At 26.7% G+C, this 25,999-nt stretch overlaps 3 protein-coding genes across 9 annotated transcripts; 1 reads left to right on the top strand and 2 right to left on the bottom strand.

The window, feature by feature from the left end:
* The first annotated feature begins 356 nt into the window (after positions 1-356).
* Positions 357-3,289, top strand: LOC149884803 (uncharacterized). 4 transcript variants are annotated; one of them, XM_090096332.1, is made up of 10 exons: positions 357-719; positions 1,098-1,262; positions 1,361-1,429; positions 1,522-1,599; positions 1,753-1,875; positions 1,979-2,131; positions 2,213-2,385; positions 2,581-2,681; positions 2,843-2,955; positions 3,044-3,289. In XM_090096332.1, exons 2-10 carry the CDS (start codon positions 1,196-1,198, stop codon positions 3,148-3,150), a joined length of 984 nt encoding a protein of 327 aa, XP_089952458.1. In that variant the 5' UTR covers positions 357-719; positions 1,098-1,195; the 3' UTR covers positions 3,151-3,289. The 4 variants fall into 4 exon arrangements, 2 of the variants coding, with proteins under 2 accessions (XP_089952458.1, XP_089952460.1); XR_016455091.1 differs by lacking the exon at positions 2,581-2,681 and having other exon boundaries at positions 3,044-3,176; XR_016455090.1 differs by lacking the exon at positions 3,044-3,289 and having other exon boundaries at positions 2,561-2,681; positions 2,843-2,890.
* A 3,078-nt stretch (positions 3,290-6,367) lies between these two features.
* On the bottom strand, positions 6,368-12,846 carry LOC145187077 (putative tubulin polyglutamylase ttll-15). 4 transcript variants are annotated; one of them, XM_090096316.1, is made up of 17 exons: positions 12,107-12,354; positions 11,667-11,803; positions 11,383-11,544; positions 9,965-10,084; positions 9,558-9,633; positions 9,395-9,464; positions 9,039-9,122; positions 8,880-8,964; positions 8,654-8,732; positions 8,363-8,412; positions 8,227-8,285; positions 8,006-8,072; positions 7,589-7,651; positions 7,429-7,487; positions 7,250-7,340; positions 6,793-6,903; positions 6,368-6,680 (listed from the first exon to the last, which is right to left on the bottom strand). In XM_090096316.1, exons 2-17 carry the CDS (start codon positions 11,721-11,723, stop codon positions 6,573-6,575), a joined length of 1,341 nt encoding a protein of 446 aa, XP_089952442.1. In that variant the 5' UTR covers positions 11,724-11,803; positions 12,107-12,354; the 3' UTR covers positions 6,368-6,572. The 4 variants fall into 4 exon arrangements, with proteins under 4 accessions (XP_089952442.1, XP_089952440.1, XP_089952441.1 ...); XM_090096314.1 differs by lacking the exon at positions 11,667-11,803 and having other exon boundaries at positions 12,107-12,846; XM_090096315.1 differs by having other exon boundaries at positions 11,667-12,356.
* A 114-nt stretch (positions 12,847-12,960) lies between these two features.
* Positions 12,961-23,087, bottom strand: LOC149884802 (uncharacterized). Its single transcript, XM_090096338.1, has 9 exons — positions 22,629-23,087; positions 22,072-22,161; positions 21,058-21,112; positions 20,803-20,948; positions 16,513-16,549; positions 16,277-16,369; positions 15,622-15,711; positions 14,612-14,728; positions 12,961-14,213 (listed from the first exon to the last, which is right to left on the bottom strand). The coding sequence occupies exons 1-9, from the start codon at positions 22,665-22,667 to the stop codon at positions 14,146-14,148; spliced, it is 735 nt and encodes a 244-aa protein (XP_089952464.1). The 5' UTR covers positions 22,668-23,087; the 3' UTR covers positions 12,961-14,145.
* Between the last annotated feature and the right edge of the window lie 2,912 nt (positions 23,088-25,999).

The following is a 25,999-nucleotide window of genomic DNA, read 5'->3' as shown; positions in this document are numbered from 1 at the left end:
ACATGCCAAAATAAACTCAATGTAGTCTACGAAGTAACTGTGCTATATTCACAAAAACTGTTGATATACCAAATTTGTTGATATAATAGTCGATATATATTGTTGGTATCTCTAACAAAATTAAAACATGTTATCTTTGTTAAATTTTAGGAATTTAAAAAAAAATCAACAATTGACCCCGGTCAACAAAGTCACCCCGGCGACCAAAGTTACCCCGGTTGACGGTACCATTTTGAATACTTTTTTAACGGGCAAACTTTTATAACGACGTAAGGCGTTAAAAAAGTTGTAATTATTTTGCGCATGCGCAGATTTCACATTTAACAAACTTTTTTAACGACTAACTTTTTTAACGCAACAACGGCACAACGTGACTTTCTTGAAGCCAGTTTTGAAATTTGGCCGCCATCTTGGTTAACCCAAAAGAATTTCGCGGAACTTAGGATTTTATTTAAAACTTTGTTAAACCAAATCAAAAAATTGCAATGATTGCAATCAAATGATTGAATAATTGGTCAGTTTATGCTTGGTAACTTATGCTATTATGTAAAGAATTATTTGCTAACTGAAAGTCTTCTTCAGTTCATTTCAATAACATTCGGAATACTGAAAAAGACATTCAGATAGCTGTATTTCAACATGCTACCAACAGAGACTGTATTTCAGATACACGAAAGATTCTTGTGAAAAGAAAACCATATGTTTGTGAGTTGAAACAAGTATGTATTTACATGTGTATAAGATAATAAGCTATAACTTAAGTGTATGTATATAGATGCATATATATATACATGACACTATCATAACATATACAAACATATATATATATATATAAATATATTATATATATATATTATATATATAAATATATTATATATATATATATATATAAATATATATATATATATATGTGTGTGTATATATATATATATATATATATATATATATATATATATATGATATATATATATATATATATATATATATATTCACAGTTTACCCAACTTCTGGGGATAACATCTTCAAAAATCCACGGACCTATCTCTTTCCAGATAACACGTGCCCACAACATTATAATATTTAAACTGTATACGTAGGTCCATGGATCTTTGAAGATGTTATCCCCAGAAGTTGGGTAAACTGTGAAAAAAGTATAATTTATTGGCCTGTTGGAATAAAAGATGAGAGGAAAGCAATGGAAGGCAAATTGGAGATAAAAATGTGGAAAGAATTTACTATGATCAAGTTTATAATTGAAAGCGGTAATACTTTTTCTATTCAAACATATTTTTCATTTGAAAGGTATATATGAAATACTTTGTAAATTTAAAAATTTCATCGTTTTTTTGTATCTAATAAGATGATGAGCAATTGTGTAAAGATTATGCATTTTCATCAGAAAGTGAAAGTGAAAAGATCACTATAAGTGGTGAGTGACCAAGTGGAAATATTGTTACTATATTTAATAAATTGCTATACTTTAAATGCTGTACATAAGTTTGTAATATGATATTTTTGTAGATAATGTATCAAATAAAATTATTGACTTGAATGTTGTACCAAATTTGCCGGCTCCCCCTTCACCACTTAGAGGAAGAGGTTATGTTTAAAATAAGAAATTGTTTAAATTATATTTAAGAAATATATGATGATTGTAAGAGATTTATCTTGAAAAACAATGAATATTAATTGAAATTTTAAATGGTATGTTAGATTGAAAATCTTATTTTATAGGCATTTTGTTTTTTGTAGGCATTTATTCGTCAAGCTCATCATCATGTCAGGTAGATCCACTAACTCAACTTCTTCAATCAAATTCTTCTTGTCAATCAAAACCCTCACTAGATTTGTTTACAATGTTTTCTCCTGAATCAGGTGCACTGAAATTCTATTTTTATTGAAATTGAATGAGAAATAGTATAAATTAATGAGTTAATGAACTTAAAAAATGAATAATTGATTATATAATTATATTAAGGGTTGCATATTCCAAATCAAGGAATTATAAATAAAAGTATTAAATCACAGAAATTTGAAAATCTGGAAAATACCTCATCTAAGCGATGTCTACAATCAGATGCTGAATCAGGTGGGAGTACTCACTTAGAAGAGTGTCTCATGTCAACAGCTAGTATGTTTTATATTTTATTGAGTGTATTTTATATCTAAATATATTGTTTTCAATTATATTTGGCTATAAGATTTATTTTAGAATATCAAAAAAAAAGCCTTTCATTATTAATTGAGATTCGAGATGGAATAAATACATTATTAAAAGTTAATAACAACAATGGGACTCCAAATGAAATAAATATGATAATGGATGTTGAAACATTGGAAAAAGAAAATAAATCACTAAAGGACATGGATCAAAAGAAGATTTTGGTATTTTACATGATTTTATCATCTATAAATATACTTTTAAATTTTAAATCAATGGCGCACTGATTTAAGTTTGCACACACAAAAATGAGGAGCATTTAGCAACATGCTATTTTTATATATATGCTTTTAAATCATGTTGCAGATTTTTCTAGAACTAAAATGGAAATTTATTTAGGTTTACTCTGGGTCATGAAGTTTATATTTAAGTATTTTTTTAAAAAATACTTGCAATTGGAAAAGCTAAAAGGTATTGGTGGCGATAATTTTGAACAACTTACATGCAACATAATAACAAAGTATATTTATCACTAATACACTTTTTAAATAATTATACTTTATTCTGGTAACAATTTAAAAACATTTCGGTTTTAGTTGTGAATATGATTTAAACGTATATTTTTTAATAGTTAATTATCTGGTTATATATATAATTTTTTCATATCATTTTATTTTTCAGATTATTCATTGTTAAGCTACGATCAAAAATGAATTTGAAGGGAAAAGAACGTAAAGGTACTTCAAAAACAAAGATTTCCTTTGACAAATTAGAGTACAGTAGTGCAATTTACGGTGAGATCAGTTATAATTATCTGTACTAACGGTTTTATATAATATATACATATATCTAATGTATTTAATAATATTAATAAAATTATAGGCGCAGTTATGGCCAAATGGTCAAATGCTGATCAAAGATCTATACGAAAAATTGTAGGAAACAAGTTGAAAAATGCACCCGCTGAGTTAAAGCTTTCGCCAAAATAGAATTGATTAATTTCATTTTATATTCATTATGTAATGAATATAAAATGAAATTACATATGTAATACATGTAAGTTATTATAAAATGTATACAATTTACTGTATATATTGTTTTATCAGAATTTTAAATTCAAACTAAAAATTTATTTGTCGTTTTTTATGGTTTAAATTTGTTAAAAAGATGCAATGTTTATAAACATTGCTAAACCGTTAAATTTAGCGGTTTTAAAGACATCTTTAAAACACGTATTTTTAGATTTGCGTTCTACACTAAAAAATAACGCATTTTAGACATCTTATGTTAGTTCTGAAAAACGTTTAAAATACGTTTTTTTACTTGGGATAACACACGTATTTTCAAGACTCATTATTAACGACTTTTCGATGCGTGTTCTCAGATTTGCGTTCTATACTATAAAAAGACGTATTAGGAGCGATTTCAAAATGCGTAATTGAAACGTTTTAAAAACGTTTTTTTGTCTGCTGGGTAGGGGTTTCTCTGCATAAAACAAGCTAGATGCAATTTTTGTTGTAAACTGAAGTAATGTCAGCTGTTTTTTTTAGCAATATTTAATTGATTGCAATGACGCCTGTAAATCAACCAACCATTAACTTTACAAATGTCAATGCAGTGAAACAATTCTTTAATGTACTACTGCTTGGTTTTAATATTAGTGCGATAAAGTGAAATAAACATGTCACATAAATCTACACCTCGCATTCATTGGTTATATTCTTTTACTATTGATGGACAATTTATGTTGACAAAGTTTTTTTCAGTGCGATTCCATCTTTTAACATCTGATATTAAATCTGGATCACAATATGTTGAGCATAAATTGACACATTTAATTATCGTACCATCTGGTGATTATTAGTCCTGAATTAATATCACATTTACATGCATGGCTTCCTCTTCCTTTTTATCTCATTTCACTTTCAGTTGGTAAACAACACCCTTGCATTCTATCATTTCTAATTGTTGCTGTTGCAAGAATGCCTAATTTGTTCAAATGTAAACATAAATCAAGACTACAAAACCAATTATCAAAGCAGAGCTTAAAGTTCTGATTTTTTGGTAAGGATTCTATTAATCGTTTCACAACATATGAGCCGTTACATTTTTCAGAGCTAATTTCTGCAGCACCAATATATAAGAAAAAGTCATATATAATTCATGAAATTCCACAACGAACAAAATTTTTTGAAACCCCACTTCACTGGCTTTTTAGGATTGTATTGCCTTATTCCACTGTAACAAGTTTTGGCGGGAATTATTTGCTCGTCAATGGAGTGCCCAGTTTCTGGTTTTATAGCAAGACAATTTTGACGAACATGATTTAGTACAGGTACAATTTTATAAATTTTGTTATGTTTATCAACTGGATCACTAAGTCTTGAGTTATCAGCTGCATGTAAAAGTTTTCTTTATTTTTCATATCGAGACAAAGACATGAGATCAGCTATTTTAGGATATCGCATCTCCGTTGATCAATACATTTAATAGGCTGGCAATTTGAAAATAGACATGTACATTTGTATTGCAATAAACTGCTTCAATTCAGTTTCTGTTACATTAACAGATTTAGAAGATATTCTGTTACATTAACAGATTTAGAAGATATTCTGTTACATTAACAGATTTAGAAGATATTCTGTTACATTAACAGATTTAGAAATAAATCAATGAGGTAAAAGTATCAGCATTGTGTCTCTTATGGGTAGTCTTTTATTACACTATCTATAATTATGAGTTATTGGTTTAGGTGATGTAAATGAAGAAGTTTGCTCATTTGTATTTGACTTATCTGGAGTTGTAAATTCAATCTCATCTTCCAAAAGGATATCTGCAGTCATACATTGCTCTTTTTCACATATACTTATCTCATCATTTATACGGGTAAACACAAATAGATTATTATCGTCCTCTTCATCACTACTAAGTTCCAAATCTGAAAGCTCAGACTCTGAACCTGGCTCCAAAATATATTGAATAGCTTCATTTAAGTCATAGCATGTTTTGCTTTGTTTATTCATTTTATTATCTAAATAAAACTGTGATTTATAGATGAGAAAACAACATGTATGTAATTATTTATATGGTTTGTTTACTCTATGTAAGTTATTATTTTCTTAATAAATTTTTTTTTCTAAATTGATCATAAAATAGTTGTTAAAAATATGTAAATAACATGATAGAGAAATTTTAACTTTAAAATTATTTGTTAGTAATACATTTTGTAAAAATTATTTTATTATATTTTGTTGTAACTGTGTTTTTGAGAGGTTTTACCATAAAACATACAAACTAATGAAGAATAAAGTGTTTCTAACATTTGATAATAACTGTGTTTTTTTAACATTAGTTAGATGTGTCTAAAATAATAGTAATGTGTTTCTAATATTTAATATCTGTAAGAGTTAAACCATAACAGTTTTATGTTTTGAACCAAAAATGAATCACCGTAGTTCATAACAGCCAATTGGCGGAATCAAAATAACTGATGAGATATTGATCACATAAATAAATATTACAAACTTAGTTGCATACAGGAAATTAAATTCTAGGCTTCAACCAATAAATTAACTAAAAACATTATTAAATTCAGTAAATCCAAGTATACAGGTCATTCAAAAACATGTAACTTTTGAATGTAAAAACCTCATAACTTTATCGACCTATTTCATAATATCATATTGTTTAGTTTCGCATAACTTTATTGCAAAAAGATCTTAGTAGGCTAGGATTTTATGAAAATATTTTCCAAATCTATCAAAATTCAAAGTACTCGTCTGATTTGGATTTAAAAAAGAATGCCGCCATTTGGCGATCCTATCCAATAAAAGGATGTATGAAGCATTTCTAAGTGTTTCTAAGTGCGCATCTTCATAATTTTATACTACATCATACATGTGATACTAAATTGTGATATCTAAACGATGGATAGAGTACACACGACAACTTGGTTCAATTAATTTAGTCGAAATACGCATGAAAATTTGTTTTTGCAATAGTGTGCTATCTCTAGTAAAACTTCATCTTAAAACTTTAGATTCTGGTGTGCTAGCACAATTCTGAGTTAACATTTCTAGAGCATTTCTAGAGCATTGTTAAAAAAGATGTCGCATCAGACATATAGTTTCAAAGCTGATAAAAAGGACAATTTTTATCAACTTTGAAACTATATGTCTGATGTGACCAAAAAAAAACTAAGAACAACTACAAAAATCTTTTTTTGAAATATATACTACTATTATATATACTACTGTAATAGTTACTCTTAAATATAAATTTTAAATAACTTTAAAAAAGTAACGCACAATAAAAACGTTTTTTTAAATAAAATAAATACGAAGTTAAAATATATAACTTTAAACAAGACTAAATTTTTTCAAAATACCGGATATCTAAGTGTTCTGATCCATCAAACACACCAAAAAGCGTTGCGCGCACATTTTTCTCGAAACCATTGAAGTAAGATTTCATTGGACTCGCTTAATGTTTTAATATTATTGACAGATATGCTTGCATTCTAAAAAAAAAAAAAAAAAAAAAAAAACTTTGAGGTCTAAGAGTTCATTTGTTCACCTAAATATTATAACGACTCTTTTTTTTTACAAAAACGTCACATTAAAGCAGCATACCAAGCTAGGCGGCCAAACACGAGTAAAACCACCTTTATTATTGTGCTCTCGGAACGCCTTCTTCAAAAACATGCGCATGTCGTCAGATAAACAATGATGGCACAAGCGACACTAAACACACTCAGATAAGTTCATTAACATGTAATAACAAACAAAAAGGTTAGATAACTTTAAATCTCCTGACATAAAGGAAATGTAACAATGCTTAAAACAACTGACATGAAAGGAACGTAATAACTTTAAGAAGGGTTATAAACAAAAGGTTAAAAAAGGTAACTGGGGTTTAAAAGGAAACTAAGGTTTTGTCGACAATTTGAAAATTAATCTTTTGCGTTTTATAGTCTGCGAGATTCAATGACATCGCACAGATTAAAAAAAAAAAATTCAACTGCAAGTTTGTTGATTATTTGTCATTTTAAAGACTTATTAAAAAGATACTTGAAATAAAAATCTAAACCTTATTAGGACACTTGTTGTGACATTCTTTAGATGTGCACTGGTCGGTTGCAAACATGATGTCTCTATCGCTTGATGTTGTATCTGATTCGCTGAAAAATTAAGAAAACAGAAATAAGTTCTCTAAGTGCATACTAAGTTCAACAAGCTTTATAAATTGTTCATACAAACTAGTTCTACCTATATTGGCCTTTTAAATGTGTAGCGATCCCAACTAGTGATAGGGTGTTATATATCACCTGTAACAAAAAAAGGTGTCTTATGTAATCGACAAACTTATCTTAAGTAAAGTTCATAATATTTTTATTGCTTTAATTTTGAATATGAAAGGAAAACTTACTTGTTCATACATGAGAGCATTCACTTTGTGAGCTTCAGATGACAGGTTGGGAGACATATTAACCTATCAACAGAAGATAATAAAAATAAAAAATTATTAAAAAGTTTCTAAAAAAAGATGAAAATCTTGTGTGATTATTAAACAGGAAAAATCGTATTTTAAAAAATTATTTTGTGATTTTATTAAAAAAAATTTTTCATTTAACTTAGTACTTAGTCTCTAAGACCAGAGGACAATTTAACTTAGTACTTAGTCTCTTACTCCAGAGGACAATTTAACTTAGTGTTTAGTCTCAAAATTTAACATAAACTTTGTAATTCATATATTTAGTTTTTTAATCCTTAAAGTAATTGCTTAATTTTACAGGTATTTAATTCATGCAATGCTATTTATATAAATAACTAAGAGAACAATTACCTCCATTAACCAAACATTTGCTTGTTGATCAATAATGAAATCCATTCGAACTAACTCAAAGAAGTTTCTATAACAACATTTTTTCAAAAAATATTAAAGAAAAATTATATTCTAGGAGTTCTAAGCATTAATAAAACATTTGAATATATTTTAGAACTTGAGTATATCTTTTAACATAAAATTTAGAATTCAAAATAAAGGGAGTAGTTGCATCAACATACTGTTTATTTGCAAATCCAGTGAAAGATTTTTGTATAAAATGTTGCTTTTCAATTAAAACCTAAAACAAAATATTTTAACTTTGAATTTCACAGAATATTTTGAATTAGTCAACAATTTTAAGAGTTTTTAAGATACCTCAGCAATACATCTCATAACTTCATTCCATATTTTTTTTGAATCATAACCTGAAATGTTAGTTAAAAAAGAAGTTTATTTCTAAAATTTACAGGAAACCGATTATGAAAATATTTTGATAAAAATAATTTTGATGAACTTTAAATTTAGCAGTAACATTCTTTATTTGCTGCTCTAAAGTCAATAAAGAATGACTTTTATGACTGTTACAACCAATAAAGAATGTGCAGTGACAATCATTTTTAAATCTATGAAGTCCCTAGACTTTTTACCTTTTCCATGTTTTCTTACCTTTACTCTGAAAATAGGTAAATAGAGCATCACGTGCTGTCATTCGATATTGATTATAGTAGACTTTTAATGAAGGCATCTAAAAAAACCTTTCTTATAGGTTCTACACATAAAAGAAATTATAGTTTTTCATTAACATTTAAGATAACAGAAAACATTTATGCATAAACATCTTATGTCTAACGTTCAGTGCAAAGTGCTTTTTACATCAGAAAAAGAGACTCACATCTGAAATTGGTATGTAATCATCTCCAACAACATATTTTTCAATATCTTCAACATTAAAAGGATAATAATCGTGAGTACAAAACCTAAATATGGAAATCACCATTACATAAATACATCAGTGCCAAACAAAAAATCAATATTTTGTCATTGAACAAACCTGACAAGTATTTCAGAAGTATAAGCATAGACAAGAAGTGGTTCCACTGATGTTATTACAACATACACACCGACATCAAACTTTCTAAATGAAAAACCAATTTCACAAAAAGAGTCAAAAATATAAAGCTGCAATTTAAGTTCACCATTTTTATCTTATCAGCAAAAATCATATTTATCTTGTCAGTGATTTCTGTCATTATTAATATATTACACCATGAAGTTGACTATTATCATGGTTACTTTCAAATTTATAAGACTTATGTAAAATAAATTTATTTGAAAAAATTTCTTATACAAATAGTTAGTGAAAAAGAAAATATTTCGAACATTAAAGAACACTATATTTTAACATACTTTCCATCCACAAGAAGAGGTGGCTCAACAAATGCTTGAATAAATGAGTTTTTTGCTTGATAATCTATATCTAAAGGAAAACAATTACTTATCATCCTCTTTAAACAAATAATAACACTTCAATATGAAATTTAAAGTCAATTACAAAAATTTAAACAAATACCTTTAGCTTGAAGAATTTTGATACCTCTATGATTATTGCTCTTTTGCACCCAAAGTTTATTAGGATCCCTTTTAAACTGAAGTCAACAAAGGTATAAACTTAAAAAACTAATGTTACAAAAACTAAGATTTAGGATTAGAAATACAAAATTTTGTTTGTTTAGTTGTTTTTTTTTACAATAAATAAAAGAGAGGTTGATAAAGAAAAAAATTTATAAAAAAAAAATAGAAAATTATAAAAGAAGCAATTTTTTGAAAAACTAAACATGATTGTAAAATTTGGCTTGAGTAAGACTAAACATAATTGTTTAAGAATTCTTGAGTAGAACTAAATATACTAAAATAATAATAAAAAGTAATGACCATTGTGTAAATTATTATTTAAAATTCAATTTTAACTAATTTTACCGCTAACTCAAACTTTTCTTTTTCTGCTGGTATGGAGAATGCTTCAGGAACCCATTGAATCTTTAATGAAGCTAAATGAACTTTTAAGGTCAGATACCCCGTACCTGGCATGTGATTAACCTAAATAAATAGTTTCTCATAAAAAAAAAGCAACCACTTAAAAATGAAATAGAGTACACAAACTGATTTTCAGGTATGCATATGTATGCATATGTATGCATATGTATGTATGTATGTATGTATGTATGTATGTATGTATGTATGTATGTATGTATGTATGTATGTATGTATGTATGTATGCAATAAAAAAAATTGCATCAGACTATATATTTTTTTAATGTTGTTTCCTTCCATGTTTTTCTAATGATTTAGATATTTTATGACTACAGGGATATATTAAAAAAGTAAGTAAAACAAAGATAGATTAATTAACTTTAATTAATGTTAAAATTGCTTGAATTTTTTGATAAATCTTAACACCAAATAGCCACATTAGGTAAAGTGAATTAATCTACAGCTAGCCAGGTTAGGAAGCAATAAATTGTAATTGATAGCTTATCACCATTAAAAAAAGGAAAATGTGGTCAAAACAAAAGAAAAACCATAGAGAGGTATGATCCATAACTGACGCAGAAGAGTATCAAAAATTAAAAAAAGACAAGTGAACCACTGATTAATAATTTATTTACACATGGTATACATCTATGTTCTAGTATTGTGCAGAGGTTGTTAGCTACTGAAAGACCTACCCAAAAATCTTTTTTTTAGTAAACAAAAAATAACATGATGAATTCTGATACTTACATAAAGGTTCTATTAATTTGATTGAAAAATTCTCTGGGGAATGTTGAAGAACTGCAAAAAATTTTTTGCAAAAATGTGTTTAATTAAAAATATGCTTATTACAGATATCCTTACGATTATGTACAGATATCCTTTAAACTTGGTTTCAGGATCCAGAAATCTGTAAAATTTATCAAACCTTGATTGATCTCATGCTGAATTGTGTGCTGAGTGTCATTGCAGTACAAGGATAAAAAAAAAGGATAAAATAATTAACTTAATTTTTTAATGTTTCTGAATTTGATGCAATTAGTTTGCACGAGACTCTCTCTCTCTCTCTCTCTCTCTCTCTCTCTCTCTCTCTCTCTCTCTCTCTCTCTCTCTCTCTCTCTCTCTCTCTCTCTCTCTCTCTCTCTCTCTCTCTCTCTCTCTCTCTCTCTCTCTCTCTGTGTGTGTGTGTGTGTGTGTGTGTGTGTGTGTGTGTGTGTGTGTGTGTGTGTGTGTGTGTGTGTTTGTGTGTGTGTGAAACAATTCAAGACAACAAAAATGTAATCAACAAGTTTTATATAGTTTTCTTTCTAAATCAATCTTAAACTTTAATGATTGATTGAGAAAATTATTTCGGTAAAAACCACCTTCTGATGCAGTTTAAGCCTTTGAAGTAAGTCATTAAGATTATCCAGAAAAGGAAATCGGTATGACCACATAACATCCCACTTTTTTGGTGGTACCAGTGCTGTTATTACTATGTAGCCAGCTTGTTCAAAAATGTTGATTACATGCTGTAGATGGGATGACTAAAAAGACAATCAGTTTAAACACTTTTGGCGACTCTTTGTGTAATAATGATAATTTTATGCATTGAAAACCAAGGAAACAACAAAAAATTACTGATTAAAATAAGACTACACGATCATACTTGTAAACCATATTGCAACAGCGTAATATTGTTAAAAAAATACTTGGTCACTGTCATTGCAACTTATCGATTGTAATTCATATGCAACAAAAATTTGTGGACCAAAAACCAAATACCTTCATTCAGTGTGAATATTTCTGTTTTTCATCAAGCGCACATTCAAAAAAAAAAGATCAATAAAATATTTCTTCCATTTGTTCCGTTTGTTATAACTGTTAATTTTGTAATGTCATTTATAAGTTTGATTTTGTAACAAATTGGAAATGCTTTATGTCTGGATTCTGTCATTCATTTTGTGCAACATTCAGAGTATGTCTTTTATTTTAAAAATTGTCATTTACAGTTACTTCTTTCCAAAATGTTAGGATATTTTAAATGCAACTGATTTTAAATGAATTATAAATGTACTACATGATTATCTAAATTTTCCAACGTCAAACCTTTTCAGCATGAACCCAAACAACACCTGAGTCCTGGTTACCAACTTTAAACGGTGAAGCACTTACCCAGGATAAAAGATAGAACTGGTATACATTGTAACAGAAAAAGCATATAATACAAACAGCAGCTAATAATGAAAGATATTTTGAAAATACACGACCATGATATGCATTCACTGAAGGTTTCTTAAATTGTGCGTAGTCATACAATGTAGGATTTTCTGTTTTTTTAAACATTCTCTACAATCCTAAAGAGAAAAATTTTAATTAGAAATGATTTGAACAGAAAAAATTTGAATGGAAAGGTTTTGAATATAAAATTTGATTGAAGATGAGCTAAAATTTTTTAAGTGATCAAAAACTTGGGGAAAGCAAAGAATAAGTTATTAGCAATTTTAATAATTTTAGCAATATTAACACTGGCTAACACGTATTTTAGTACAGGCAATTATGGAACTATTTCTATATAACTTGGGGTGCAAAATCCAAGATGTCCATTTTTCTTGCCTAGCTCTTGTTTTCCTCCTATTGAATGACTACTTATAATAAAAGTCAAATGTTTTGGCCTGTTTTGACAGTATTGGAAATCTATGGGAATGATATGGGTATATTAAGCATACAGAATGATTACCTTTAAATGCATGGGTCATTCTAAGCATTTATAAGAGCTTGTGTTAGTAATTGTTTGAACATAATGTTATAAAACATTTAGTCTCAAATTAAAAAAACAAGTGTCAGCCAATAAAAGATTTCTTTTTAGATTTTTGAGTTATTGTATTTTCAGGTTAATTTTATGACTTTGAGAACAAAAAGTTTTCATACAGTGTATAGATTCATAGTATAAATTTATGTTGTTTCTTTTTTGGTTTCAGTATATAGTAAAAAAAGAAAAGAAAACTACAACAAACTATTTTAAAGAGTATTCAAGATTCTGAACATAACTAGTTGATGTGTACACTTAAAAAATTTAACAGCAAATAACAGTTGACAATTAAAAACTGATTTTTAATGGAATGTTAGAAAAAACAATTTTTTTTTATGTAAGAATGAACATCAAATTCCATATTCTACACAATCATTTAAACAGGTTTTCAGAAATTTTCATTTTTTTAATGACTAAAATGTAGATTTCAATAGGACATTAAGGTAACAGGAAAGATCAAAGGAGACAGGATTTTAAAAGAATAGAAATCTGTTGTTGGAGCTTAAAGCAACTTTGGCAAAATGCACTCAAGACAATAAAAGAATCAACATTTTCTTATGAAATTATAGCTTTCTTGTAACAATTTAAAAATTTTCACAATCATGGATATTAGAGCTATTAATTAAAACCGGATACAATTTTCAGTATTGCAGAATCAATTGAAATGAGCTGGATTTTTTTTGTACCACTTCATAATAATTTTTTTGTTGGTTGGTGTAATAGGATCCAAAAATATAACCAAGTAATAAGGTCAATAAATAGGCAATAACCACTGAAAATAAAAGTTTCAAATTAGTTTTAAAAATGCTATTGTTGGTGATTATTATTATCAATTTGAGGGTTTAAGCTTTCTTAAGGCAAATATTATTTTTTTAGCTAAATAATTTTGCAAGGAAACTAATTAAAACGTGTAGTAGCAATGACATTTCTAGGTGATTAAAAGAAACTCATAATTTAATCCTTGTGTGTAATAATATTTCTACAAAAATTTTTTAGTAAGAAGAAACTCATTATATATTTCTTATTGTAGTAAGAAGAAACTCATTATATATTTCTTATTGTAACAAAATTTCTACAAAAACTTCTTAAAAAAGTTCTACATGAGCTTGCACTTTAACACTTTAAAAATACATGAGTATAAGCATACACATGAGAAATTGTGCATAAAAATTTAAAGGACAGTCACAATACAAACACGTTCACTCATTTAAATATTTTATAACTTAAATGCTAAAAATTAAATGCTAGAAAAAACATTTTATTGCACATTTTCTACAAAAATCTTAAACGATAAATCCATTATTACAAAATGTTTATAAAAAAACTTTCTGATGATTCATATCCCATCCATGCGTTGACCCAATTGACTAGGACCACATTTTATATTCCAAGGAACAGCTACATCTATAAAACAGTACAACAAACACAATATTTAAATGCATAAAAACAACAAATATTTCTGCATTTTAATATTGCAAATAAAGAAATACAAATTATTGATTTTTTAGTGAACTTTAAACTATTCAATTTTACTTAATTTTGAAACATTTATTTGGAGAAACTTATTAATGTTTTTTTTTTTTTTTTTTGTTTTTTTTTAATTAAACTATTTTTTTCTCTGGGAAAAAAAAATGCTAGGAAATTTCGGAGCAAACAAACCAATAGATTAACATTTTAACAATTTTTCATTTGTTGACTTTATGCATATTGATTTAAAACAAATATTTAAATAAAACTCTTTTTGAAAAAATATGCCATCATTTGTTACACATTTTAAAAATAAATCAAAAAGGGTTTCTCACCTATTTGTTTTGGATAAGCAAGTCCTAAACTTTTCATGATTTCAATGTACTCTTCCTTGCTTTTTGTTAATCTAGGATTATGCACTTTTTCTTCTGCCACACTTGTAACCATATGTCCTTAAAAATAAATTATTATATTTTGTAGCATGTTATTTGTTACATTTAACAAGTGTCAAAAGTAAGAAATGCTATAACACACACAACAAAGTATAATTTGACAAAACCCTATGTAGAAAAAATTTGATGAGGCTAAAACTTCTAAGCTTTTTTATAGAAACTGTGTGTAAAATGTTTGTCATAAATATTAACTTTTCAAAGGATAAGCCAGATAAGCTAATGTTGCTGTCATATACGAATTGGGAAAAATATGATGGAAATCGATACATGTTTCATTGTTTTTTCCCTTTCCCTCTAGTTTCATAACCATGTTTTTAACAAAAGCAAAACTTAATGCATCTCATAAAGCTAAAATGAACACTATTTTGATATTTCAGTTTTAAATTAAAAAATTTCTTCATGTAAGCAACAACTACAATAAAAAAATTATCAAATTAATATAAATTTAATTTTAAATTAATAAGTTCTAAATCCAATTATAAATTACTGAATAAAAATGTAATGATCAAATAACTTATAAGCAAGAAGCCAAACAAACATAACCTAAAGATTTCCCTACAGTAATGAGGATAAAATAATTTACTTGATTTTACAGTATTTTAAACTCTTCAAGTTTTTTATTTAAAATGAATTTAAGAGAAATAGCTTATAAATAAGATATATATATATATATATATATATATATATATATATATATATATATATATATATATATATATATATATATATATATATATATATATATATATATATACTACGCTAATATAATGTGTAATATTCTATTAAATTAAGGCATCAGTAACATCAATTCATACATCTCAGCATTGTTTTCTAAAAAATCCTTCACAAAAAGAAAAATATATCCATAAAGAAAAAAAATTTGAAAAAACTACCTTTGTAATCATGAGCAGGGAACAGCAAAAAATCATCTGGCAAACTAAAAATCTTCGAATGAATTGAGTCATAGAGTAAACTTGGATCACCTAAAAAGTTAAAAAATATAAAAGTTTAAGTCAAACTTTTTTAGGGAGAAAACAGTTTTTTTTCCTAAATTCATGAAAAAATAATAACATAAATGTTTTGCCACCTCTTTTTTACATACAATGTTTTGTACACACATATAAAAATGAAGGCCCTGAAATAATTATAATAAAAAATCAGGTTATTTTGATTTTAATTTTTAAACATGGTTTCTTAAATTAGTTTTATTTTTAAAATCACTAATTTAACAAAAATTGGTAACAAATATTTTTTGTTTATTTAAAGTATTTAAACCAAAAATATTGTTTTATTACCAAAACATTAGTTTTGGTATAAAAACAATATTTTTGCTTAATTAACAATACCATGTCACAACTGCTTAATTACCGATGCCATATCACAACTTCTCAAAAATAATAGTAATAAAAAAGAAACTTTATTTTAAATCTAATCAGTTGCTTTCTTTTTCTAAACATTTTCCAACTTTTTTAAAAAACTACTTTTATAATAACGCTGGACTTGCAGTAAAAAAAATCAAATTTTCACTTTAGTAACAAAAGTTGACACCTTGCTGAAAGTCAGTTCTGCCACAAGCGCGAATTAGCAGTGCATCACCAGTGAGAGCAAAACGCTCTGCATGGCTCACAAATGTTAGACATCCTAGATTTAAGTTATCAAAAAATATTAGTAGTTTGAACATGATAATTCAATGATTATCTACCATCAATAATAAAGTTAAGCAGCTTAGCAAAATACTTAACAATATCTTTTTCATTCTGGTTATTATAATAAAAATGTATTACCAGATGTGTGACCAGGAGTTGAAACAGCTTGTAATGACTAGAGGAAAAGAAAGATTGGTTTTATAAATTAAGCTTTGAAAGAATAAAAATTCAACTCAAAACATTTCAGGTCTCCCACTTTCAGTTGAATAAGTTCTTTAATGATTTTCTTACTTTTAAGCTTATTTTTAAAACTTTAGGAGTTTCTTATGATTTTCATGTGTATTTTAAGGATTAGTTTATAAAGTAATTAATTAATAAAAGAAAAACACTTATATAAAAAAGTACACACCTACGAAAAACTTAGCAACTTAACATTCAGTTTTAGCTGCTTTTCATTTTTCGTTTCATTTTTTCTTTTACCAGTGAGTCCTATACATGCATAGAGTTTGTTTTTTTTAATGATTGCATGAAGCTTTTATGTCAATCCCTGTTTAAGGTTTTGATAACCTTCTGACATCCTTCCATTAGCTATTTCAATTTCCCTTTAACTTTTTTTTACAGTTTTGAATTTGAAAAAGTTGAACCTTTGAAAAAGTCTGAACATTTTCAACAGTTTAAGTTCCAATTTTTGAAAAAAGTTTAGTTTTTTCAAATATTTGTTGTTTTTTTTTAAAAAAAAAAAACTTTTTTAAAAAGTCCAATTGCTATCTTTTGAATAAGTTTGATTTAAAACTTTGTTTCTAGAAAATCAAATTATTGGAAAACTTTTAGATTCATGAGTATATATATTTTTAGCTATGAGATTCCAGAAAAAAAAATTGCAATACTTTGCAAACCTTATGTACTTTGTTTCAACCTTTCGAGGCATCATGTAGAGTTGCTATTCAATTAAAACCAAATAAAATTATTTTTATAAGTTTTAAGTAACAAATTTATACACAATCAAAATGAACTTGTCTCACCAAATGTTTTGCTGTTTTAAACACATGACTTCTATTCTAATAAACTTCAAGAAAATTTAACTTATTTTAAGACTGGTATAGAAGTTTGTTATTACTTGCTATTATTTTTTGAAAAATATAAATAAGAGCTATATGTCAATCCTAATTATATACAAAAAATTTTGAGTTTTTTTTTTTCTATTTAGCAGGTAATAAAACAGTTAAAAAATTTTTTCTTTGAATTAGCATTTGATAAAAATGTTTTGAAAATTGAAGCTATGATAAAGTTAATTTTTTTTCAAAAGACAAGATACAAGCTTAAAAAACAACTTTTCAAAATAAAGTAATTTCTACTTTATTTCGAAAAGTTGTTTATTCTAAAGTTCTGTACTCAGAAAGGAGCCTTTGTTAGGGACGTTGTTGTCATGACTGATACTTAGAACACACTGAGGATATTCTTTAATTATTCAAAAAGTGGAAGTTTTTTCATAATATTTTTCAATAACATTCTTTTCATTCTTTTAGAAAACCAGCCTCACTTTGGACTTCTTTTTAAGTTGAACATACAAGTTATGTTCATCTCACTAAGCTACTTGTTTAATATGAACTATCTTTAAATTGATGTAATCAAATGGAAAAAGTTGCAAAAGAGTTAGAATTATCATTTACAGTAAATGATGGAGTACCTTTCCTGGCTATTTATAATATATAAAATTTTTAACATATAAAATTTAATGGAAACATGTTTTCAGGAATTTCAAGGAATCATCCTTGAAGTACCACAAGTATAGTGTACAGCATAAAATTCTTTTTAAAACTGTTTTTATTTTATATTTCATAGAGAGGGGAGGGGGGCATTTATATTAAGTTTGATATCCAAGTAAATTAGCAGTAAATCATAAGCCAGATTTCCAATCATAAGCTAGATTTTTTCTCCTGTTTACAATCATAAATAATTGATTTAACTTGACAACAGGTTTTGTAAACAGATACTTGTTAGATAGATTTATTGAATAAATTCCCTGAATGCGACCCATACAAATTAACATTCGATTGAAATTTAACATTTAAACACTTCATCAAACTTTCTAATTTGCTTTGCACCAGTTTGATATTTTTTTCTAATGGATATTCTTTTTCTGTTGTCTATAAAACTCCTTTCAATATCTTTTTATCAATTTATGTACTGAGACAGTGTCATAAAAAAGTTATTCTATAATTATATAACTATATTATTTATTTTAATTAAAATTGCCTAACAATATTATTTTTATAGGCAAAAAGGACAATTGTTAAAATGTGATATTAAAACAGATCTTAGAATGTGATATTAAAATAGATCTTAGAATATTTACTTTGAATTGAAGAGAAAATTGCACAAAATGAGCTTAATGCTTAAAAAGACTCATCTTTACTTAACAATCAAATCTTATAACAAAAAAGGTTTGTTTTTGTTCTTGTTTACTTGTTCTTGACAAAACTGTCAAATTACACCCTTTTTTTCTTGTTTAATTTATCAAAACATCTGTTTTTAAGCACTAAATTTAAGTAGATTTGATCATGTTTTTATTTCTGTTTTAGAAAAGACCACTCTCCAATTCTTTGTAATAAATATAACTTAACTATTCAGGACAAATTCTAAAAAAAGTTTAAAAAAAAAAAAATTGAGCTACAGCATTTTTGTGGTTGGACTCGCCCCAGTAAAATTGTGGTAAACATTTAAATTTTAGGTGTTATGTTCATTTTTAAATATTTTAAGTTGTTTCATTGGATTCGTGGGCCCAAAATATGTAAAGGTACAAATTTTCAGCTTTCCAACACACATATAACAGACACTAGGACCAAAACTATTTTTAAAAATGGTGGTTTTTTGTTGGTTGGAGGCAAACTTAAAATAGCTATATCTTAGGAAACGATTGAAATTAGATGATAAAATTTTCAGGATGTTCATAATTTACTAAAATCTTTAAGTGGTTTAAAAATCAGCAAAATCTGAGACCTAGGGTTGCATGCCCTGGATGTTTTCACACGGAATCGCCCTTTTATGATTCTCTCTCAGCTTAGTTTATGCAGTCAAGTTTTTTAAAAGAATTTTTATATGTAGAAAAATCTGACATCTCTTACTGATTTTACATCTCAATGCCAGAGTGAGGCCCAGAAAAGATACAATAGGTATTTGAGCTGATTAGAATCATTTGCTGGGATGTTAACAACAGCAAATTCCTTTGCTAATGTTTGAAAGAAACGTTTATGTTCCAACTCAATGACCTCAAATAAAATCAACTGAGTTGTTAGATTTTTACTTCCTTAGAAAGAATTTACTGGCTGTAATTTAAGTCTTAGAATACAAGTTTAAATGTTTTTAAAAAGTGTTATATATTAGTATTTTTTAAAACAACTTTATATGTTAGATGGTATGGCTCCTAAAATGGGTATATTAAATTGGTGAAATCTACAGGTACCATTTAAAGCTCAGCAAATAAATCTTACTTAAAAATGCAAATTAGCATGTATTTAAGTCTCAAAAACAAAATTTTAAGAAAACTGATTCTGATTTATCAAGTAATATTTTATCAAAAATGAAACTAAAAAAGAGGTTTCTTATTTTTCCTTAATACAATATATAAACAGAAGGTATGCTTTTTCAAAGACAAGCTCTCTGTTGCCACAAAACTCATTACATATCTCTTTTACAGAATGGAATACAATATATAAACAGAAGGTATGCTTTTTCAAAGACAAGCTCTCTGTTGCCACAAAACTCATTACATATCTCTTTTACAGAATGGAATTTAAATCAATCAAAAAGATTTTTTCTACCATATTCTTTTAAACTTAGTCTTAAGACCAAGATTAAAAACTTCACTGGTAGAATTTCTTTTTTATGCAAACTCTGTAGATTCTTCTGGATCCAAACTTATCAATGAAACTTTAAAAGGAAGGTTTCCCTACAAATAATTTATCAATTTTGAATAAGCATAGAATAAGCAATTTTTTATGAATCAAAAAGTGACAACAGAGTTTGTTTTAATCAATTACTGATGGCTTCAGAAGTTTTCCCATTTTCTGCGTGAACAAATTTCAAACTTTTTAAGCTAACTAATTTATCTTAACTGACACTATAAATTTATTGTTTGAATTTTCCAGATGTATTTTTAATTGCTTTGATGTTTCACTGATGTGATTTGAGTTTCACAATAATTGAATTATATTTCAGATTAATTTTTATATAAAATGCACTTTATTTTCTTCCTATTTAATCTAAAATTTAAAGCACAGAACATGCAGCAACCCTATCTCTAAGATTTACACACCTGTATTGCAGAATCATCAAATAAATTTTAAAAGGTCATATAACTAATATTAGCTGCTTCAATATGTGGAATTTGCTTTAATAATAGCAAGAAGAAAGTCAAATGCTTCAAACCTGATCACCAAATGTTATGTTGTCACCATCACTCAAGAGAATGTCAGCTATAGCACCACTATCTTTTGAAATCACACTTTTGCACTTTGTTCTATTCTTTAAGATCCCACTTCCTGTTACATGATCAGCATGACAGTGAGTGTTAACTTAAAAAAAAAGGCTAAAATTTTAGTAACTGATCTCCAAAATAACAATTTTACATTTGAAACTAATAAGCCTTAGGCTAAAAAATCAAAAAATCACAATCAATTTTACCAGCATAAGCAAGATCTAAGTTCAGCTCTTCTAAAAGTTTGAGGTCTCGTTCAGCCTAAATATAAAAATATACCTTTTATACAATATTATATACCAACAATTGAATTGTTAATATATATATATATATATTGAAATATTAATATATATATATATATATATATATATATATATATATATATATATATATATATATATATATATATATATATATATATATATATACATATATATATATATACTATATATATATATATATATATATATATATATATATATATATATATATGTATGTATGTATGTATGTATGTATGTATGTATGTATGTATGTATGTATGTATGTATGTATGTATGTATGTATGTATGTATGTATGTATGTATGTATGTATGTATGTATGTATGTATGTATGTATGTATGTATGTATGTATATATATATATATATATATTAACAATTCAATTGTTGGTATATAATATTGTTTGTAGAATGAAAATCATGTTAAGGACTCAAAAATGACTCAAACACATAACAGTAAAAATCTATAGGAGCAGATGGATAATTTTAAAAGCAAGTTACATTACACTAAAACTAGCTATGTTAACAAATATAAGAAATACTGTTCTACATTAATACAATAATCCAGAAATTATTGTATTAATGTAGAACAGTATTAAAATAATGTAAGGGGTTCATTAAACATTTCTAAAGTTTGTTTTTAATTTACATGAAAGAAATGGTGATAGTGAAAATAAACTGTTTAAATTACAGAGAAATATTTCTTTGCACAAAAACTCTTTTATTTTTGAAAGAAAATGGTGGTTTAATAATAAAACAACCTATATTTATTTAAAATCATAAATTTTAATTTATATCTGCAAGTTAACAAAGTTGCTTCCAAAACAAGATACAACTAATATATTTAAACTTTGTATGTAAACTTTGTAAACTATGTACTTTTGTAAACTTTGTAAACTATGTACTTTTGTAAGTCTTATCAAACTAATTATATATTGTATACCTGTATATCAACAGGATCCACAATAACTGCTTTATTCTTTGCTTTGCATCCTATTATGTATGTGAATGTCCATGACTCACTATCAAACAGCTATAAAAAAAATTACACAAATCACATATTCATAAATAGCAAAATATTGTGTCTCTGAAAAAATAGTTTTTTTATGTTTAATTAAATACTTTATAAAAGAAATGAAAATGGCAGTACAGTCACAAATAATTATTTCTATAAATAATACTTACTATAACAAGTAATAATTATCTGTACAAATAAATATGCTACAAATGATTATTATATACAAAAGTTCTCACTTTTTTATATAACAATTATTTTATTATTATTATTATTATTTTTTTTTGTGAAATATTTTTTGAACAGAAAAAAGAATTTTTTTGTTTATCTCAGAACTCTAGATACAATGTTTTTCTGCCTCATTTTCAAGATACAATGTTTTACTGCTTCATTGAAGGTATAAAATCATATTAGTTGTTCATTAGTATGCTAAGTGAATATTACAGATAAGCTCAAGATTTCAAAAATTAAAAGAAAAAATTTACCTGTCTGAAAATAATTCGACTATTACGAAGGACATTCATACTTATATTTTTAGTAGTGTTTAAAAAATCTAAATTTAATAGATATAGCAAGGCATTAACTGAAATTAAAAATTATAGATATAGATAAAAGTTTGTTAACATTGTATTATATATGATCAAATGACACTAGAGATTTAATAATACTAGATTATATGACAACTAAAGAAGAATAAGTAATAAAGTTTAAACACAGAAAAATTTAATACTAAAAAATATTTTATACACATTCGTTCTGACTCGTGTCATTTAACAACATTCAAGGAAAAATATTAATAAATCAGGAACTAAATTTATAAAATTATACTTATACTTAGTACATACCACTTAACATTATACATACTATTTAGTTATAATTTGGTCTTCTTCAATATTCCTGTCTTAACAGCTTAGATTTTTATTTTCTTTTTTTAGCTGAATTTTTTTGGATAAAATTTAGGTGGTAAAAAGATTTTAAATACTATTTTATATGCCTTATTGTTAGCCTTTTTTTTTTCGTTTATTTGTTGATAGAAGCTGTTTGCACAAACCGACGGGTTTTTTTTTTTAATGTGTTAAACCATGGATAACGTGAGATGAAACGAAACGAAATAAAATCCTAATTTAAATAAGTATTGCTAGAAAATATTTATACCTACCTTCTATTGATACATTTCTCAAAAAAACATTTAGCCAACATGAAAAAAAATTATCCATAAAAGTTAGAAAAACTTAATATAAAAAAACCAACACTCCCACTGAACTGCACAAGATGTCTATTTAATTTTATCTAATTCGTCGTTTTATTGAGAATTAGTTTATGAGTAAGAGTTGTTAGCCGTCATAACAAGTAGAGAGCACTTGCTATACTTAGTTTTTTGCCATTTTGATTTAAATACCGTTCATTTTAACAATAAAATACGGTTCAACTTATTTTATTTTAAGCAAAAATGCAATGGTTAAACCGTGTTCTGAAGTCAGTATGAACGGGGTTATAAATCTAAAATAAACTGTAAAGCTCATAACGAATGTGCTAATCACACAAATATAAAAAGTTGACACAGCAACAGTTGAGATGTTAATGAACTGTGATAAGTCTATAATTATTTTAGTCGCCCACGTAATTATGAATCAATACCCTTAACAAAGCCTGATGTCCGATGAGAACCGTTTCCGTCCAATTTTAAGTAGATGGAATTTATATTGAAGGTGTGTTAAATTGTTTGTACGTAATATAATACACAGTAGTAGCGTCTATATACTGCGCTCTTTTACGTGCTCAATTCCATACTTTTTATTATACTCTTTTATTTTTCGTCGGGAAAAAACAACAAAATTAGTTTTCATAAAAGAAAAAAATTGATTTGGGTTTTCTGCAATGAAAACGTTTTTTTAAAAAGATTTTTTAAATTTATTTTAGATAGAAATTTAGGTTCTTTTTAAGAAAAATTCATTTTGGGTTGGGATTTGTGTTCATTTTAAAAAAATATTTTGTCTCAGATTTTGTCTCAGCAAGAAAAAAAATTCTTAACTTATTTTGGTTCCTATTTTTTGTTATTACAGAAAAAAATTCGAGTATTTTTTCTAGATTGAAATTTTTACTGTGATGGCGTTTTTATGATTTCCAAAACGACTGGTACAATAAGCCATAGTATACCCCAGTCTAGACAACACCTGAGGTTAATTGGGCCTAGCTTGGATTATATCTTAAATATATTATGGTAAAGACCAATTTATACTCCAGTGTATAAATTTGTCAAAGTGTTTTCTAAGAAAGCTAACTGGTTTCAAATTTTAAACTCTAAAACAAAGATTTTCATTTCTTCTTTAACCAGAAAAAACAATTAAAGTTTTACAATTCCACAAAAATTCAAATCTTAAATCTTAGTCGTGTTTCATCAAAACTCCATTCGTTTGTAATACAAAAACAGCCTCAACGACTTGAAACTTCGAACACTCATAATAATTTCAAGTTATATTTTCAATCAATTTGTATTTTCATGTTTAAAAAAATGTATTATATTTGTTCAAAGATTGAAAATTATATTATATAATGAAAAAATGTTATATAATACATTTTATGTAATAAAAATATATTATACCGTATAAAACGTTTTTAACTTACGCTAACATACTCAGTATTTTTTAAATTGTTGTGGTGATAGAGTTATCTGTGGGTAATTATGTCCGTACTACGCAAACTTTCCCTGGAAAATTTCAGCCCCTGAAACCTGCCTTTGGAAAAATGCAAACCCTGGAACCTGCCCCTAGAAAACTGCAACCCGTTAGCTAACCCAATTAACTTTAGTGGAACCTGAAGCTGGTCTTTAGAATCTCTCCAATTACAAGAGAAAAGAGAATGTGGGAAAATTTTAGGAGACTAAATATCTATCAAACATAACACTCTGAGAAAAGATTCTGAGAGGTAATATAATTTGGCATTGTAAGAAAATTAGGATTAAGAATCACTGATAATTATCAGTACTGATAATTCTCAGACTAATTATAACAAAAAAAAACCCAGTGGGGATTTGGACGTCCAATGACGTTCAGCGGACGTCCTGATTGGACCCAGGACATTTGTTTTGGACGTCCAATGGACGTCCAGTAGATGTCCGAATGAAACACTTTTCGTCCGTCCATATTAGCCGTCCACGGACGTCCTTTTTAGACACTTTTTGGACAAATTACGACGTCTGGCGGATGTCCAATTTAAACTTATGGTCGTTGCATTCGGGCATTAATGAAACTAAAATTTAGGAATAATTAAGGTTATGGATGAAAAAAAATAAATATTACGGATATGGTTGATTGTAAGTAAAAGCTTACTTTATGATGACATCATTCCTTTTAACTTAAATGTCATTTCACAGGCTAAAAAGTAGGTATTAAACTTTGCATACGTAACCAATCAAAACCTTAGAAATATTTAATTCATGAATGTGTTGTCATGAATGTTTACTGCAAAATGTTTTAAATTTGATAATCATTATGTAAAAGGAAAACCATGTTTCTTAATAAAAAACTTTTTTTCTGATTTTTTTCTTTTTCTTAAGTTTTCAGTATTCAAAAATTATTACTGGGTATTATTTGCATTTTTTTTTTTAAAGCTGCATACATCATTATAGCTGCATATATTGCTATAGTTGCATACATTGCTATCAAACCTGTCTTAAAGCTATGTATACTGTTAAAAGACTCAACCACTTTAAATTAATCAATATTACAAGATAATGCAGTAGTAAACAATACAACTGCCCATTTTCATTAAGAAACTTTTGGTTATAGCAACAGTTTGCCAAATAAACTTTCGATAAATCAGTTTTTTTGTGAGAAAAAAATAGCTGCAAAACTAG

The sequence above is a fragment of the Hydra viridissima genome, unplaced genomic scaffold (assembly GCF_058129835.1).
Source record: "Hydra viridissima isolate aposymbiotic clone 2 unplaced genomic scaffold, HvirCarnegie_v1 scaffold_8, whole genome shotgun sequence".
NCBI lineage: Eukaryota > Metazoa > Cnidaria > Hydrozoa > Anthoathecata > Hydridae > Hydra > Hydra viridissima.
This window is presented reverse-complemented; position numbering and strand designations above follow the sequence as displayed.